The sequence below is a fragment of the Calypte anna genome, chromosome Z, assembly GCF_003957555.1.
Source record: "Calypte anna isolate BGI_N300 chromosome Z, bCalAnn1_v1.p, whole genome shotgun sequence".
NCBI lineage: Eukaryota > Metazoa > Chordata > Aves > Apodiformes > Trochilidae > Calypte > Calypte anna.
This window is the reverse complement of record NC_044274.1, coordinates 27484450-27503972: the sequence shown is the minus strand read 5'-3', so window position 1 is coordinate 27503972 and position 19523 is coordinate 27484450. Positions and strand designations below refer to the sequence as shown.

At 39.1% G+C, this 19523-nt stretch overlaps 1 protein-coding gene across 1 annotated transcript; it reads right to left on the bottom strand.

The window, feature by feature from the left end:
- Nucleotides 1-4904: 4904 nt before the first annotated feature.
- On the bottom strand, nt 4905-18685 carry PJA2 (praja ring finger ubiquitin ligase 2). The gene is made up of 8 exons (XM_030467536.1): nt 18487-18685; nt 16415-17495; nt 12833-13009; nt 11313-11495; nt 9512-9614; nt 6973-7087; nt 6537-6658; nt 4905-5410 (listed from the first exon to the last, which is right to left on the bottom strand). Exons 1-8 carry the CDS (start codon nt 18683-18685, stop codon nt 5375-5377), a joined length of 2016 nt encoding a protein of 671 aa, XP_030323396.1. The 3' UTR covers nt 4905-5374.
- Between the last annotated feature and the right edge of the window lie 838 nt (nt 18686-19523).

The following is a 19523-nucleotide window of genomic DNA, read 5'->3' as shown; positions in this document are numbered from 1 at the left end:
TCTAACACAGTGTGGTGATTGAACTATCCAGGCAAGGTGCCCTACTAGACCTGCTTTTTGTGAACAGGGAAGGGCTGGTAGGAGATAGAAGGTTGGAGGCTATTGTGAGTACAGCAACCACACATTGTTAAGAGCTCCTCATTCTTAGAAGTGCCAGGGTAACAAAACTGCTACCCTAGACTTTGGAAGGGCAAACTTTAGCCTCTTCAGCAGCCTGATGGCCAAAATTTGTTGGGAATCTGTTCTGAAGGGTATAGGAGCTGGGGAAGGCTGGAAGCTCTTCAAGAAGGAAGTCTTGATGGCACAGGAGCAGACCATCCCCATGAACTGTAAGATGAGTCAGCAGCACAGAAGACCAGCTTGGTTGAATGGGGAGCTTTGGCTGGCTCTCAAGGAGAAAAAGAGAACTTATGACCTTTGAAGGAAGGGGCAGGCCACTCAGGAAGACCACAAAAATGCTGTGAGGCTATGCACGGAGGGAATTAAAAACTCCAAAGCCCAACTAGAAATTAATCTGGCCTGCATGGCTAAGGATAACAGGGAAAGCTTTTATAAATATATTAACAACAAAAGAAAGATCAGGGAAACCCTCCATCACCTAGTAGATGCATGAGGAAACATAATGACAAAAGATGAGGAAAAGGCTGAGGTGCTTAATGACTTCTTTGCTTCAGTCTTTAGTTGGAGGACCATTCATACTGAGGGAATCCAACTCCCTGCTAGGGGAAAGGGACCAGAAGCAGAGCAATCCCTCCATAATCCAGGAGGAGATGGTCAGTGACCTGCTGCACAACATGGATGTGCACAAATCCATGGGGCCAGATGGGATGCACCCAAGAGTGCTAAAAATGCTGGTGGGGGTGCTCACCAAGCCACTTTCCATCGTTTATCAGCAGTCCTGGCTCACTGGAGAGATTGGAAAAGACGATTGGAAAACTGCCAAGATAATCCCCATATATAAGAAGGGACTAAAGGATAAGCCAGAAAGTTACAAGTCAGTCAGTGTGACCTCAGTACCAGGGAAGCTGATGGAGCAGATCATTCTGAGTGCTATTATGCAGCATATGCACAAGGACCAGGTGATTAGGTCCAGTCAGCATGGCTTCATGAAGGGCAGGTCCTGTTTGACCCACCTGATCTCCTTCTATGACAGAACAACCCACTTATTGGATGAGGGAAGAGCTGCAGATGTTGTGTGCCTCTGACTTTAGCAAGGCCTTTGACAAGGTTTCCCACAGCATTCTCCTAGAGAATCAGTCTGCTCGTGGCTTGGAAGTGCATGTGCTCTGCTGGATAAGGAACTGCTTGGATGGGTCCAGAGAGTTGTGCTGAATGGAGCTAAATCCATCTGGGGGCTGCTCATGAATGGTGCTCCCCAGGGCTCAGTGCTGGGGCTGCTACTTTTTAACACTTTTATTGGTGATCTGGATGAGAGGACAGAGTGCTCCTTCAGTAAACTTGCAGACAACACAAAGTTGGGTGGCCGTGTTGATCTGCTTGAGGGTAGGGAGGTTCTCCAGAGGGATCTGCCCAGGCTCAATGGATTGCACAAGGCCAAGTGCATGAGTTTCAATAAGGCCAAATGTCAGGTCCTGCACTTTGGCCACAACAACCCCCAGCAGTGCTACAGCTTGAGGAGGAGTGACTGGAGAGTTGCCCAGTGCTGACTGACAGACAGCTGAACATGAGCCAGCAGTGTGCCCAGGTGGCCAAGAAGGCCAACTCCATCCTGGCCTGCATCAGGAACAGTGTGACCAGCAGGAGCAGGGATCTGATCCTCCCCTATACTTGGCCTTAGTAAGGCTGCACCTCGAGTCCTTTGTGCAGTTTTGGGCACTGTAGTGTAAGAAGGACATTGAGGTGGTGGAGAGGGTCCAGAGAAGGCAAATAGGCTAAGAAGGGGTCTGGAGAACAGACCTCATGAGGACAGCCTGAGGGAACCAGGGCTGAGACAACCTGCCTGGGCAGGAGGAGGCAGAGGGGTGACCTCATAGCTCTCTACAGATACCTGAAAGGAGATTGTAGTGAGACAGATGTTGGCCTATTCTCCCTAATGGACAGTGATAGGACAAGTGGAACTGGGACCAAGTTTCACCAGGGGAGCTCCAGGTTGGATATTAGAAAAAATTTCTTCACAGTAAGAGTGTTTAAACATTGGACACGCTGCCCAGGAAGGTAGTGGAGGCATCATCCCTCCCTGGAGGTGTTCAGAAGACAGAAGATGTTACAGATGGTTTAGTGGTTAGGGGTTGGAGTGCAGATGGTCAGACTTGATGATCTTAGAAGTCTTTTCCAACCTTGATAATTCTATTGAATTTAACCAAATACAACAAGGGCAAGTGTAGAGCTTTGCATCTGAGAAAGAACAACACCATGTACCAATATAAGTTGAGGACTGACCTATTAGAGAGCAGTATAGAGCAAAGGGTTCTGGTTTGGTTCTGGTGTACAGAATCATAGAATATGCTGATCCACCAGGATCATGAAGTCCTACTCTTGTCCCTATATAGGGCACCCCAAGAATAAGAAAGAATAAGAAAGAATAAGAAAGGAAGAGGAAAGAATACTTTGAAGGTAAAAGAGCAACTAAGCAATCAAAAAAGAAAATTACTGTCAGTTGTTTTAGTTGTAACGGTGGCAAAGGAATGAGAGCTAGCAGATATTTAAAGACAATTTTCTAAAGTTGCAAGAGCTCTCAGTCCCGATGTTTAATACGGCAGGTAGGGGAAGCATCAGGCCAGCTTGGCTAATTCAAGATGTCTTAGCCAAACTAAAACATAAAACCAAAATGCATATGCATTAGAGGCAGGGATATACATAGTAGAGAGATTATAGGGATAGGGCCTCTGAGTGCAGGAAGGGGTTCAGGAAAGCCAAGGCACAGCTGGATCTGAAATGGGTTAGGGATGTGAAAACAAAACAAAACAAAACAGGGTTTCTTCAGGTACATAGGAAACCTGAAGAAGTGTCAAGATAGGAAAATGAAAAAAACCAAAAAACAACAGGAGACCTGACTACAAGTGACATGGTGGAGTCTGAGGTTCTCAACCTTTTTTTGCCTCTGTCTTCAGTGGCAAGTGCTCTATCCACACCAGCCAATTTACACAATCCAAATGAGAATGAACAACTGCTCACTCCTCTAGAAGATCATGTTAAACACAATCAAACATGAACATCTAATCAAACTGAAGATGCACGAGTACCAAACAATATGCATCCATGGGTCATGGCAAACTGGAAGATGAAGGTGTTGAGCCCCTATCCATCCTATTTTAAAAGTTACAGCAGTCTGTTGAAGGTCCCACTGACATTAGAGGGGGAAACAACACACATTTTTAACAAGAGAAAAAGGGAAGACCCAGGGAACTACACACCAGTCAGTCTCATCTCTGTGCTCAGCAAGATTATGAAGCAGATTCTCCTGGAAAGTATTCTAAGGCCAATGGAAAATGACGGTGATTGACAACAGCCAACATGGCTTCACTAGGAGTAAAATCTCCCTGACAGATAACAGTTTCCCTAACAAAGAACAAGTTTAACTTTCCCTGCAAGCAACAAAAATGTAATTTTCAGTTTCTCCAAAATCTACATACATCATAAACACCTTGCATAATCTTTGATGGTTGCAATAGTATTTTTTCATCTGAGGTATTTGGTAGCCATGGATCAACCACTCTCCACAGCACTAGCTTGCAATAGAGATGCAGCAGATAATACTTCTTGGATCAGTATGCATTCTGCTCATGAGTATGCCTACAAATATATGTTTGTCACATTTCCCCAAATCCTACTGATGTCTACTTCAGCAAATACAAAAATTTAATACAGCAAAATAAGCTATCAAGGAACTACACATGTGCCACTTTTCACCATATGCTATTGCTTTGGCTTCCTTGTACTTCAAGTTTTACAACTGCATAACTGAAAAATCCCAACAGCCAACTCATGGCAAGTGCCAACAACTTTGTTCTGCAGTTACAATGCAAAGTACATCACCCAGCTCCATGTGTCATGGAATTACATGAAATTAGTAGTAGAAGATTACCATCTTCTACTGCTAAATTATTTGTAGAGAAATGAGATACCATGATGGCAGCCATAATCATAACTCTCCTGAGAGTTAATATTTAACCAAAGACATTAATCAACTTAATTTCAAAGTTACTGGGAAAATCTGCAACTGCTTTGAGGGGGTTTGATTAGACTTTTCATCTATTATTCCCATGCAACAACATTTTAAGAACGGGATGTCCACCCAAGGGCAACAGAAAAGTTCTTATGCAGCCATTAGTATAAAGTTACACATCCAAATATTGGATTTCCATCCTGTAATGATAAACTCCACATTCTTTTTGCATACCTTAGAATATTATTTAGAGAAATACATTTTAGAGATCAGCCTTCTCTCCTTTAAAATATAAGGTGTAGCCTAACAGCCAAATTCTCAAATTATTTTTCCATTAAGTGTGTGAAGTTTCTACTACCTTTTTCAGACTTAGGACTCCAGGAGCTGAGAATATTTTAATCCTATGTACATTAGAAAGCATCACCAGGTCTGAGATATATAAATACCACACATGCATGAAGGAGTTCTAATTAATAGAATAGAATTTAAACACAGATTTAAGGAATGAGCTGTCCAGCTCTTATAGATGCCACTTCTTAGAACTTCAAATGCTAAAGTTCTGTAGTTTATATACTTCTTCAATGCAGGCTTATAAACAGCACCAGCATTTACAAAAAGCAAAACGAAAATGCCAAAAAAACCCCAAACCAAAAAGCAGAACAAAAACAGAGACAACAGCAAGTTAACAGCACTTTTGACAAAAAAGTTTATTGTGGAATCAACTGGTAAGAAATTATTCTGCTGCACAATTTGTTTCCAATTAAATCAAACAGCAACATTGGTGCCATCACAGATTTACATTTGATTCAAATATTAAATCAATGAAAGTCATTCAGTGGCACTAGCTGACAAAACCACTTAGCTGAGTTATAACCTGCTTTACCTAAGAAACAACTTCAATAAGCTACAACTGCACTGCAGCTGCAAAATCTTGGAAAAAGTGCCACACCATAGAAACATTTGTGACAATACAAGCTTTAGACATTCAGTAACCAGAAATGTTCCACTAAGAAAAAGCTGCACATTCTTTTGAGTAAATATAAAGAGGTTAGAAAATCTTGAACCATCTTTCCAAATATATAATCTTGATAGTATTTTACATATAATATTTTAGACATAACTATTTTCACATTTTAATTAAGTGGGCAACATTTACTTTATTTTAGTGTCAAAAACTTAAACAGAATATGCAACATAACAATCAGATAGAAGGGAAATAGTGGCTGCAGCTGTTTCAGTAAGCACAGGTTAAAGCACACGACGACACACCGGGCATGTTCCTGACTACAAAAAAAAACCAAACAGGTCATTATTACAGTTTACCTTTAATTCTATAGAAAAGCTAAAGGTTATTATTTACAAACCATTTAACATTTTCACTACAGCACTGTCACAAAGTCAAATTTGACTGGACTGACCACCTGTAGCTAAGAGACAGCTAACAAGCTCAGGCAAAAGACTTGTTTTGCTTTTACAGCAGTTATATAGCAGACATCAGGGTCTCTGCAAGGTCTTCACTATTTTACAGTGGGAAAATTTGAGGCAAGGCTTAATTATAAACCAGGTACAGCTCAAATCTGAGAGGTAGTATTTTGTCCTAGTTTTCAGCAGGAGCAAGACATGTAATATGAACCTAGTAATCCAAATTATGAAGGTAAAAAAAATTCAATTATAAATCCCAAAACAGCCCATGCTAGTGGTTCTCTCCAATTCAGATTAGGATGATCAATCTTCTCCTTGTACCTCTTGAAGAAATTATATATTACTCTGTAGGCTCACTGAGAAGTAGCAATTCTGTGCTCATACTGTGCATAAAGCAGAGCGCATGAGCAAAGAAAAAAAGTTTAAATTCATAAATGTAGGTGTAGCCTAGCCTCATGTGGTGGGTTCATCTTGACTGGGCACTAAGTGCCCACCAAAGCCACTCTGTCATTCCCCTTGCTTCTTTCTGGGCTTAAATTTACTCTGAAAATCTCTGCCTCCTTCTGTCAGTGATATAGGGAATTGGGGGTTGTGGTCAGTTGTCTCTGCCTCTCCTGCCTTCTCAGAGGGAGGACTCCTCACATTCTTCCCCAGCTCTAGCATGGGGTGTCTCCCATGGGAGACACATCTATCTCTATGACCTTTTACAGAGAAACCTTCCCAAAGGCTGCAGTTGCCCAAACTGCTCCAGAGTGGATCCCCTCCACAGGGAGCAGTCCTGCAGGGACTGTATTTAAGAAGTTGCCCTTAAGGTAAGCACAGATACACTTTCCTCACTTGCACTAGAATTTAGTCCCATAAAACAAAGTGAATAGCCAGTTATTTTTTGGTATTTCATCCCTTGATTTCAGAAAGTTAGTGTTCTTCTCCAAAGAATGGGAATACTCAAGAAAACCCACAAAACCCTCACCAATTCCATAGTACTTACTTGCTGCAGCCAATGAATAACACAAGGTCTGTGAAACAAATGATGACAGGGTAGCTGTGTTATGATTTCATCTTTCACATATTCGCTGTAACAGATGGTACAACACTGATCTTTACCTATACCTATGATAAAGAAAAAGCATTATTATTATCATCTTGTTTTGCATATAGCATAAGTTGAAATGAAAATACATGTTATACCAGTATCACTGATTACAAAATACAATCACATTTAAATCCATTAAAGGGTTGCTTTCCAAACCTATGAAAGTTATATTCAATCTGATTCGAGATTCAAAAGTCCTTAAGAGCAAGCCCTGTCAGCTGCACAGTAAGTATTGTCAGCTACACACAATGTTTAAATAGTGCATTGAGGACACTACTGAAAACCTTTTTTTTTTTTTTAAGAAATATTGTGGAATTTTGTTTTTCCATACCATCATGGTCATCTGTGACAATAATCTGTGGCAGAGAGTCTATGCTTTCTTTAGGAGCTGGTGGATGAACATCTTCAACACCAAATCCAAGAAGCTCCAAATGTGTCAGAATAGTCTGAAAAGGGGGAGGAGAGACTTCTTAAGAAATAGAGCACTCCATATAAAAACAAAGAAGCAAGAAAAGAAATCCAATTCTAATGCTACTATTTTCTTGACTGGAAGTTAAATCTGTGGGACTAATCACTGTAACATTTTTTTTGGTTTTGTAATGAATAAGACCAAACTGAAAGTCAAAAGAGTAACAGCTTGTTCTTCTTAAAGAGCAACAACTTGTCTATTTAACACATATTCATTGTATAAAGTTTCATGAAAGAAAGCAAGTAAAAAATAAAGCTTGGTAATACAAGAATGATCGCATTTCACTTTCTGAAAATAAAAGCCTCACTAATGAGTTTCCTAGCATCATCTATTGAATACCTCAGGTATAAACAGAAATACTAAGTCCCTTGGTTACATTACCATGTAAGCTTCCAGCAAAAAAACAGATCCACACAGACTTTCTGATCTGTAAAATGACTTAAGACAGGTATAGTGCTGCTTTTAAGTTATCTTTTTAGAAACTTTTAAAGATTCTGTAAGGTGAAGCATTAAACTCCAATGCTGCAGCAGACAGATCTGATGTTTATATCATGCATGCAATGCTCTAAGCCACTGAAAGGATGTCTAGTAGAAAACAATTGCAACACAGAAGTCAGGCTGCTCATATTCACTAAGAAGCACACTAGATATACCTGTCTTAAGAGTGGAACAAACTGAACTGAAGAGTGAAGAACACAGAAGCACTGAGTTCGTATCCTGAACAAACTAGTAACCCCCTCAAGTGCAGTTCCACACACTTAAGCAGTAGCTGCAGGCCCAAATACTATTTAAGAGACTTGTCCAAGACTTGACTTGACCCACTTGTCCAACATCCAGTGTTCTGCACCATAGGTACCAGAGAGGTTACCTAAAAAGGCATCTTTTTAGCCATCTGCCAAGTGTCTTCAATGACACTGTTCGTACTGTCACTAGTCTAATTACAGCAGCTTCTCAGTTAGCCATTCAGGACTGCTTTTACATTTCAGCCTGACAAGAATGAACACCTCTGTTCTGAAAGAGCAGTGTTGCATAGTAATGAGAAAGAAAAACTCGGCCACAATAACCTGCCTCCTCTTCAAGTGCTAACATTGATTAAAAAAAAGAATATAAGATTAGTTTCTCCTCCCTACAGAGGTCCTCCTTTGGTGCAAAGGAGGAAGTCAACTGTTTCTATAGCTCTCTCCTTTCTGATAAAGTGAAAACTGACAGTTTTGAAAGCAACAAGGAATTTTTTCTATATAACTTTGAAATACTGTTTTAAGTAAGGCTATCAACAGACCTCCTACACTAATAAGCAGTTCTGAAGTATCTCAAGATAACTAAAGCTAACAAGAACCTAGACAGCAGAAGAAGATCATATGGTACTTGATGATGAATAATACTGACCTTCTTTATACCTTGGGGATGCACAATGCCTAGAAACTGAATGACTTAATGGATTAGCCCTTCACCCCCTTGGAAAACCCTAATGAAGTTTATTCACAAATCATTGAATTTTCACATACTCATTAAAAAAAATCCCATGATCATTCCACTGTCAGCTTTAAAAAGCATTTTAAAGCACCCTTGGTATTGTGTCTACAAGCACGCTGTTAACAGGACAGACTGTCAAATCTTATTTGAAGAACTAGTAGTCACACTGGTCCTTGATGCCCCTAAACTATGTCACATAGAAAGCATTTAATTTTATTATTGTATTACCTGTCTATACATCATTTAACTCTTATTTTGACAAATACCCTGCAACAGATTTCTGTTAGTGCAAGACTGTTGCACTGCATCAAAGTGAATTTCAGGTAGCTCCATATTCACTTTAACAGTGACCTATGTCATGCAAAATAGTAAAGATCATATACATGCTTGTTCTCAATAAGAAATGTTCTGGTTTATCTAAAATTAGATGAAATGGAATTAGAACAAAGTAAAGGTAAGTATTGGGTTTTGGTGTGTTTTGTGTTTCTTTTTTTTAATTTAAAAACACATGGAGTCAATATAGAAAGGCATAGAGAAGACTTCTATTGAGGACTAAAATTATAAGATATCCAATAAAAGTCTGGGACAATTCATAAGCACAGATCCAGGTTCTTCTCCTTTGGTAACAAATTATCCTTTGTTATGTAGGATTTGTCAGCATTCTTTAGAATACTTTAAATAGCATTGTTCATAATATCAGTATCTTTTTCCTTTAGGAGAAAACAGGGGAAACAGCATTGATGAAGGACTTCTTGAAATACATAACTCAGGAACTTAGAGTTATTATTTTTCAATCTTGTAGACCTGAAAGTTCAAGCTAAAGCAGGGAAGTAGTCCTCTCACTTTTCAGATTACATTGCAAATATTCAATAATAAAAACTTAGGTCACATCATCAATGATATAATACCAGCAAGAATAATTGAATACCTCCACAGCTTGTTCATCTGCTACTGCCATAAATGCTAAGAAACGAGGATCCACAAAAGGAAGGGCTGGAGGAAATCCTAGGCCATCAAACTCATCAAATACGCTGAAAAAAAAAGTTAGGAAATGTGGTCTTAATTCCAAAATAAATAGTAATAACACGAAGGGTGGGTACATCAAATTTCTTCACATCACCTAATAACAACTGTGTGTATGCTCTCATGAGGGGGTTGTGTTGGTTTGGCCCTGGCTGGCTGACAGATACCCACCCAGCTGCTCTTTCACTCCGTCACCTCAATGGGACCGAGGCAGAAATAAGACTAAAAGCTTGTGATTGAGATGAAGATAGGGACATCACTTGCCAATCACCATCATAGAAAAAACAGTTTCAGCTTAAGGTTGAAAGGTTGAACCAGATGATCTTTTGAAATTTCTTCCAGTCTGGGCAGTTCTACAAATTTATTTAGATAGTTCAGAAAAAAAGGCAAAAGCTGTAACATCTTGCCCTTAGACCACACCTCTCCCTCTCCTTCCAGGCTTAACTTTTCTCCTTCATTCCTGACTCCTCTATACTTCCCCTACTCCAACCAGATAGAGGGATGGGGCTTGGGCTGTGGTCAGTTTGCTGCAGGTTTTTCTTCACCACTCCAGCCTGTTCCCTGGCTCCAGTATCGGGTTCCTTACACAGGCTGTAGTCCTTCAGGATAAATCTGCTCCTGTGTGGGTCTTTCCCACATCTGCAGTACTTCACTAACAGGCAAATGCAGGCTGTCCACAGGCAGAGTTCCTTTAGCAAATACCTACCTGTTCAACTGTGGTCTTCCACAGAGGCTGCAGGGGAGTTTTTCCTCCAGCACCTGGAGGACATCCTCCCCCTTCTTCTCTGACCCTTGGTGTCTGCAGTATTGCTTCTCTCACATCATCCTCACTCTTTTACTCTACTGCACAACATTTTTAAGTAATTCTTAAAAAGATGACAGGCAAGGGAACTTGATGGGAGCTTTTACTGTTGACTGCTCCATACAGCAGAGCTTATGCATTTCATAGGTATGCTATTAAGCCACTTCACAACTCGTATTCAGATTTTGATTACACTGTCACCACAGCTTGGTCACTGCTTCAAGTTTTGTTTTCAACACTTAAAACCCAGGTTTTGTCCATATCCTAAAATTCCTTTGCTAGCTTGCTGCCTGGCACTGTAAGAACAAGTATCTTACTTCTAGTTTCCACCATCCACCCTCCATGTGCTTAACAAATGCACTGTGTACTGTTCTAGAATTAGGCTGTGAAAGGGCCTCTGCTCACATTCTTCCTGGTATTTGCAGAAATTGTAAAATATATTATAATATTCTTCAGCAATCTAATGACAGGAAATTGAGTGAAGCATTCAAGATCATGGCAATATCAGGTAAGCACATGGCATTTCAAAGAGACAAACTTACACCAGCTGCAGAAATGAAAAACATCAATTATAAAACTGCACTGACTTGAATGCACTACTACACTAGTAGTGTTTTACTTTCATACTGCCACTAAACTTATCATCCTGAAAATTAATTGAAAAGTACACCCATTCACTGAATATTTAGGATACCAGCATCTTCTCAGGTAACAGCCTGATTTAGCAAATTCACATCCTCTCTCTCTCGCTGGGAGTAACAGCATTTAAGTACCTTAAGCCTTAAAATAAGATTGTCACTCTTTGAAGCAGGAGCATTTTGCCATGAATATTTTGACACCTTACATAAGTAAAACAGTAACTACAAAACCTCTAAACTTTATGGAGAAAACTAGGAAGGCATACCTCCACTCCATATCGAGGTCTTCACTTGCACTGGAGTCATCCTCCAGGTTGTTATTTCCATCCAACAGGAACATTCCAGACTGCATAGATTCATCAGCTTTATCATTTTCTTCATCACTGCTACTTTCTCCTTCCTGTTTCATTGATGAAGAAACCTCTCCTTCTTCCAGTAATGTCTGTTCCCTTTGAATAAACAAATGGGAAGCTAAAACTAAAAATCTAAGAATTTGCAGCCACATGCAACCAACAAAAGCTGCACATATTACAAAGGCTGCAGCTGAATGTTTCCCAGCCTGGGGAGTCCCAGCTAAGAGTTAAGTATTTGCTGTAAGAAAACAATATACGCCCAGTAGTATCAGTTGAGACAATCTAGTAACACACAATTCCATGGCAAAATTATTTTTCTAATGCTCAAGATCAGTAGTACACTAAGTAGCTTGCTTTGTATTTTCCCTGGAGTATCCCTGCCAGGGCTAGTAAATTTGTTACTAAAGATTTTCTTAAAGCTCTCTCGACACCCATGAACAGCCTTTATGGTAAAACTTGGTATGAATGCAAAGAGATAGAATTTGCAAGAGAAGTTACTTGTGTAAGGACAAAGACTTCTCTAATTCCTGAATTTTCTAGAGAAACCCAAGTCACCTGGATGTTTAGGACCACAGGACTGCAAGTTACACTTTCCTTATTAGAGAACAAATAAACAGCAATCAAGTTAGAAATGGGTACCATCTGCAGGTTTAGAAAGCTAAAGGGTATACAGCTCCACTGTTGTTATTCTGAAACAGATGAGCTTTCATTATACCATGGTTATTCTCTAGACCTCAGGAGGTAACAGTACTTTAAGAATTTAGTAACAGAGTTTTGAACTGCTTGGTAATAGGCACTGTCTACCTGAGAACAGAAGAAGGTGAAAAAGCAGGGGTTTTAAAAAGACCTAAACTAAGTATAAAATATCAATATTAGACACTTAGGAAAAACCTTTGCTTGGCTATTGACAGCAATAAATTTTGCCTTGCAACAGAGGTAGGTATTTTGTGAAGTACAGAATGACTGGAAAAATAAGTTATCAGTGAGCAAGTAGTTAAAACTTACTTTAGTCACTGCTAGGGCAGCAGAAACAAAAAGCAGTAAAATATTTGAAGTAATAAAGCAAAGATATTAATGCTTTGCAACATGTACTAAGATATGTAACATACATGGCATCGCAATTAACTTTAAAATTTACTACAAAAAAAATACTTGCCTCATTTGGCTTTTTAAAGTTGCTATATCCAGGTTATTATCCTTATTGGTACTCTATGTCTATGCCCTCATTATTTCTGTATCTTCCACAGGACAGAACTGTTTGCATGACAAGTCATTTTCCTCAATATGACATACATTTTACTCAGATTATTTTGACATAGGCAATTATTGCTAGTAAAGTAACTACTTTCAGAAGTCACTCTGCTTGGTGTTCTGTAGATACTATGTTACTGCTAATTCAGAACTTACAAATTAGTAATAAAATAAAACCTTACACTCCACCAACAGCCAAGTTTGTATCCTCAATACTGCTGCTGCTATCTACTACTGGCTCCTGTTCCTCTCCACTTGGAGTCGTCTTCTCACTCTCTTCACTTGAGGACTGCTGTTTTTCTACAGCAGTAAAATAGCTAGGAACAGCTGCAGAACATTCTCCATCACTGCATTCTGAGCTGCAATTTAAACAAGGTAACAGGGTGTGAATTTAAACATTGCTTTAGGGGAAAGAAAACAAACATACTGGGATTTTCCTGCCTTTCTCTGAACATTGCCCTCAATACAGACTTTTTTTTCTGGCATAAAGTAAATTTTTACTATTTGTAACATACACACAAAGAACACATTAAAAATTTGATTTCTAAGAAACAATTCTGCCCATCTCACTTTGCAAAGAGGCTTTGTTCTGCCCCTCAGCATTTGCTGAGTACATAACTAAGGTATATAAACCCAGACCCATGACACACATCTTCCTTCCAACACACAGAACACAGCACCAGCAATGCTTGGTTAGCAATAAGCAACACGTGCCTTACATCTCAGCCAAACAAACCTTACAGTTAAAGTTCAAAACCTCTGAGCCATACGCAATCATCTTTTTTAATCATACAAAGATACGATGAATGACGCTGCAAATTGTGTAATTCACTAGCCAAAGAAGTTAATGGCAGGGAGCTTTTCAAAGAGAATTTGCTCAGCCATCATGTAGAAAAGGAGATCAAATAAATGTGGGGACCTTAAACAAAAGTGATAATAGCAGAAGCTCAAGAAGGACAAACTTCTCTACCTTTGGTAACACCACTGAGAAGGGTCACTCGCTCCTAACAATGACAGCTGACATACCAAAACTCACAGTATAGTCAACTAGCTATGTCACTTCAAAACGTTACAGAAAATGAACAAACATCCAAAAAGCAAACATGCTTACAGAAGCACATCCTACAAAGCATTCCACAATACCTGCAGAGTATTCAGGTATTTAGCAGTATTTCAACCTGCTAAACCCAGTATGGCTATGTGCTATCTCCCCAACTACAAACTCACTTTAAAGAAACCATCTTTCTATATAGTACTACAAGCACATGCCAATAAAACTTTTTACTTAATGAATTGCAAGTACTTCCAAAAAACTGGAAGTTACACAGTTCAGGTTTAAAAAAAAAAACAAAAAATGCCAAGACAGGTTATAGGGAAATATTTTACTTTGAAGCAGGAATATATTTTTCTACCACAATTTTGAGGACAAGGGAAAATTAAGGAAATAAGAATTAATGGCCCATCAATACTAAGCTATTTAAAAGGCTATTTAAAAGGATTACTTAAAAACAGAAATCATATACACCAATTAATTCTGATCTGTAGTCTAATGCACTTTATACCAACTAAAGCTGAATATTAATATTTTAGAACCCAAATATTTGTCTTTTGTTTTAGTTGTCTATGTTACAATCCAGGAATTTACTTCCACACAGTATATAATAGCATTCCTATGTCTTAGGGCAAATTTGTTCTCTTTAAAATTTGTACACAAACACTTATTCAAACCAGAAATGAGGATAACCCTAAAGCAATTAATACTGAACAGCAGAACACTGAATGTGTTTATTTCAAAACTTAGGATTTACCTGGGCCTAATTCTTCAGGGAAGCAGACTCTCACTTAATGGTTGGGGAGTTCTAAACTTACCACTTACCAAAAGTGTAAGACATTAACTTTATATCTCTCCCCTGGTTGCACTGGCCTTTGCATGCCATACAAAACAAAACTAAATTAATGGAGTGAACAAAAGGATATGATCCTCATCCCACCAACCCTGCTCTCCAGGGACTACCATTACCATTCTGAGAGCACGTGGTTCTAACAAAAACACAAGATACTCTCCTTCTCACACAACTTCTACATGCTACCACTGACATTACTGGGCACTGCCTTGAAGCAAAAATGTGAGACAAAGGTCCAGAATGCATTACTGAGGTGGATTTCCTCCTGGATTGGAAAGAAGAAAGTTGAGCTGCAGGATGTAGTTTGACACACATTGATTCTGCTTTCTAGGCAGCTACAGATGTACATTTAAACATATAATACGGATTAAAGATGGAGCATTACCTTTTGAGAATGGATAAACATATTACTGCTTTGTATAGAGTAATCATTGATAATGTACCTCATAAGTACTTTGTATACAAGTACTACATTAGTCTTTTGAGGGTTTTAAAAACAAATGCTTCTTCAGTGGTTCAGTTATTGTCATCATGACAGTCACTTTCAGATATGCAACCTGTATTTCTTTTTGTCATGCTGTAACTATCCACTCAGCATCACGGAAACCAACACTACAGCTGTACAATACAGCTCATTTTCTCCCTTGGATTTCATCTTCAGTAGCAGCATTTCAGAAGCTGAAAAGATTTTACATTGCCTTAAGGATTTTGTCCTCTTACAACTGGAATGCTGCAATATTTAAAGGACAAGAGCTTATGCAGATCAATTTTCATGTTGTTCTTTCCACAAAAGCAGTGGAATCTCTAACTTTAGATCTGGAAAATCTTAATATCCCAACAAAACAACAACACGGACCTCTAGAGCAAGTTCAGAGGAGGGCCATGATGATGGTCAGGAGGCTGATCATAGGGCTCTTCCACAAAGACAAGCTGAGAGAATTTGGGTTGTACAGCCTGGAGAAGGGGAGTCTTCAGGGAGACTTTATAGCAGTATACTTTAAGGGGCCTACTGGAAAGATGGCCTTTTTTATGGGCATGGAGCAACAGGACAAAGGGTAATGGCTTTAAAATGGAAGATACGAGATTTAGATTACACATTAGAAAAATTCTTCATTGTGAGGTTAGTTAGACACTGGAACAGGTTGCCCAGAGAACTTGCCCAAGCCCCATCCCTGGAAGTGTTCAAGGCCAGGTTGGATGGGGCTTTGAGCAACCTGGTCTAGTGGAAGGTGTTCCTGACCATGCAGGGGGGTTGGAACTAGATTATTTTTAAGCGTCCTTCCCAATAAAGCCATTCTCTGGTTCTGTGATAGCAATCCTATGAAGCCTTATGGCAAGCACACAAACCACCACATCAACATGCAGAAGACACATCTTGTAAAAAAACGCAGTGGGGACAGGATCAACAATATAAAAGCAAAGAAGAAAGTCGCTCAAATGGTTTACCCAAATTAGTCTTGTCTTTTGGGTAGAGAGCATAAAACAGGCAGAGCCAGAATACTGCTCCTGGTGCCCAGATTGGAGCCATTAGTACATCTGAAACTGTATAAATAGGTACTCTGAAAGCACCCAAAAGGCTTAATAACTTCCATTAAAAAAGGGACTATAAATAGTCCTATCAAGTTATTCTTCAGATATGTCAAGGAAGAACTCTGTTCAAAAAGCTTAGCAGTAGGGCCCTTTGACCCTAAAAAAAAAATAAAAAGGAAAAGCTTTTTACATTACTGAAAGGAAAAGTTGGCATTTTGTTGTCTGATCATATTCCGAAATTGCCAGAGTTTTCATGTTCCGTTTGCTAACAAATTATAGAACTTGCACAAAAGATTCAATAGTAATGCAGATACAAAATTGAACCATTACCTGTCTTCGTCTTCGTAGGACACTGACAAATGTCTGATGTCACGTTCACTGCCATGTTTAAATTCATCACAAGAAGTGGTATTACCTAACACAGCTTTACGTTCTTGGGCTGCTGCATTTTTCCCTAGGTCTATTTCTGTGTTCTGTTGAAAACCTCTGTGCCCTCTTGAAGCTAAGCCCATGCTAGAGCTCATTTCTTTGCTATTTTGTAAGGCACGCTCAGCAGGGCCTTCAGGGCCTTGCTGGACTTGAGCAATTTCACTTGTCTTCCAAGAACCATTTTCCTCTTCATTATTAGGAAGAAGCACATCTCTTTGCAGCTGGCTTGCAGATTTTTGTTTTCTTATTTTAGGTCTCACTACTAGCTCAGGTGAACTTCCTTGCTCACTCCTATCATTGACACTCAATTCATTAGCAATTGCTACAGAGGCTCCAATTCCAACATCAACTGTTTTCGTCTGCTGTGTCTCACAACTGGCACCACTTGGGTTGCTTTTAAGTATAGCTGGATCTTTAGCAGAAGGTTCTGCTGTCTTTTTGTTTGGATATGCCCTGTCTGACTCCAAGGTAAAATGGCTCACGGAAGGCACTGGTCCTGCTTCTTCAAAACATTCCCTAGCAGCTCTGTGGCTGAGAGTGGACTTACGGAACTCTAAGTCAGTAGAAGACTGACTGCGTTTTTTTAACCCAGAAAATGTATTTTCTGCTGTTCCTTTAACTCTATTTACTTTTCTAGCTGAAGAAAATTTGTCTTGAACATCATCTTTCTCTCCATCACTATCTGGCTCATAAGAATCAATGTCTACGGTAGCACTTCCCTTCTGACAATTCAAACCATTACACCCTCCAGACGCATATTCTGAAAGGTCCTCAGAACCTTCATGGGAATTTGTAATGTTCCCTAAGACTTTGTTGCCTTCCAGACCATAAGAGAATGGAGAAAGTGGAGATAGGCCTGAATTAGAAGTTTGGTTTGCTACAGTTTGGTGAACAAGTCTTTCAGTTGCAATACTTCCTGATAAAGGCTGATGAAATGAACCAGAAGAAACTTGAACCAGTGGACTGGCAATTTCAAGGGAAGCTGTAAGAAAGGATACATTTGAATAATCAAAACCAATATCCAACAACTTCTCATGAAAAAGAAAGGACAGTTCACTAGCACCAAAAGTGCAAAATAGAAACATAGTATAGAAACATTTATCAGAGATGCAGTTATTCCTTAAGATACTGAAACTTATTTATTTAAGCTCAGTACATGGAAATAAGCAATTTCAGCTCAGCTTGTGATAGCAAAAAACCAAGTATTAAAGTAATGTGTTTATAAGCAGCATTTTACTTTGTTTATATGAAAAGAAAATTTAAGATGAGAACAGGAAAACTTAAAAAAAAAAACCCACAAGATTAGAAATGCTGAAACTTCCCTTTCCACAAGCAATGGTTTCAAACTTGAAGAAGGGAGATTTAGGATAGATATGAGGAAGAGATTCTTTCCTGTGAGAGTGGTGAGACACTGGAAGGTCCAAGGGAGGCTGTGGCTGCCTCCTCCCTGGAAGTGCTCAAAGCCAGGTTGGATGGGGCTGTGAGCAAGCTGGTCTAGTGGAAGGTGTCCCTGCCCATGCAGGGGGGTTGGATCTTGATGATCTTTAAGGTTCCTTCCAACCCAAACCATTCTATGATTCGATTCCAGTTTCCACTGTAACTACACTAAGACTGACAAAGACAGAATAATCTGTTCCATGGTATATCAACTACTTCATAGACAAGTTCCAAACGCAAGTTTAAAAGAGGTATTATCTTTCAAATGTGATTTGTAATTTAAACTATACAATGTTATGGATATCTAGCTGATAAGAATGCATTCATTCAGAAATGCAGTTCACATGAACTTAAGCAGCTTAAGACTGCAACTTAACTCACCTTCATGCTAAGTTGCATAGTATAAACATATATGAAATGTACTTTGTGTAATTTACATGGCTACACTCTTCACCTTTTTCTATGTGCATTCCCCTTCTACCCTGAAGCCCTCCAGTTTGCAATTAAATGGCACAAACACAGAAATACGCACGTACAGGAAGAATTCTGTTCCTGAGCACACTCAAATTCTAGTAGTTTTTGGTCTTCATTGTGTTGATGTCCACCTCTGCCTTGTCTATTCACTGATGCTCTAAAAACAACATAGGTATGTCTTCTTCCATATCTTCTACCTGTAGCAGCTCGAAATCTTCCCGATGGTCTGGGCAAGACAGGTTTTCCAGCTTCCTGACCCATTGCTGCATGAGATTAGGAAAGAAAGAGACTGTTAGATGTACCTTTATAAATTTCCCTCTTCCCTAACACAATTTTTTGACATGATTTTGCAATACAGTTAGTGAGCACATGGTCTAGCAGATATGCTACGAAAAAACAATTTTCATCTACACTGAATAATATTGACAAACATATCCTGCCCCATCTTCATGAAGATTTATATAGACTTCATAAAAATTTTTAAAATCTAGTTCACATTATGCATGACTTGTTTTCATGTGATACACTTCTGCACATAGTTCTGACAACACATGTAGTTTTATATCATATCTATAATGGAAAATCCTTAAGGTAATGAGCACAATTCACTCAACCTTAGCTTGATGATATCTGTAACAGAAAAAGTACAATTAATCAAATTATATCTAAAACAAAGGAGTCCCAGTGAGATGGTTTTATTATTTACTCTAGGTAGTATGTTCAGGCATGGCATACAAGGTAAGTGGCCATATATCCCATATTAATGGATCTCAATGGTTTTACCAAACAAACCTAGGATAAATAGCATTAGGAAACTTGAAAATGCAAAGCTCCAGATCTTGTACTGCAGAGATTTTAATACACCAATACTGTATTGATTTTAATTAACAGATTAATTTAACAGACGTATGCATGTCCAAAGGCTGTTGCTTGTACAGGACAATTTTAAGCTCAGTATTTCAGATGTGCAGTGGCTCTTCCACAACCGTCCAAGTCACTTTTTAAGTTTCCTAGATACACGGTTAACATAGTAGCTTTTTTGTTATTGAAGCTCACCAAACTGACAATGAGACAAAGTCCAAGATGATGAAGCTTGCAA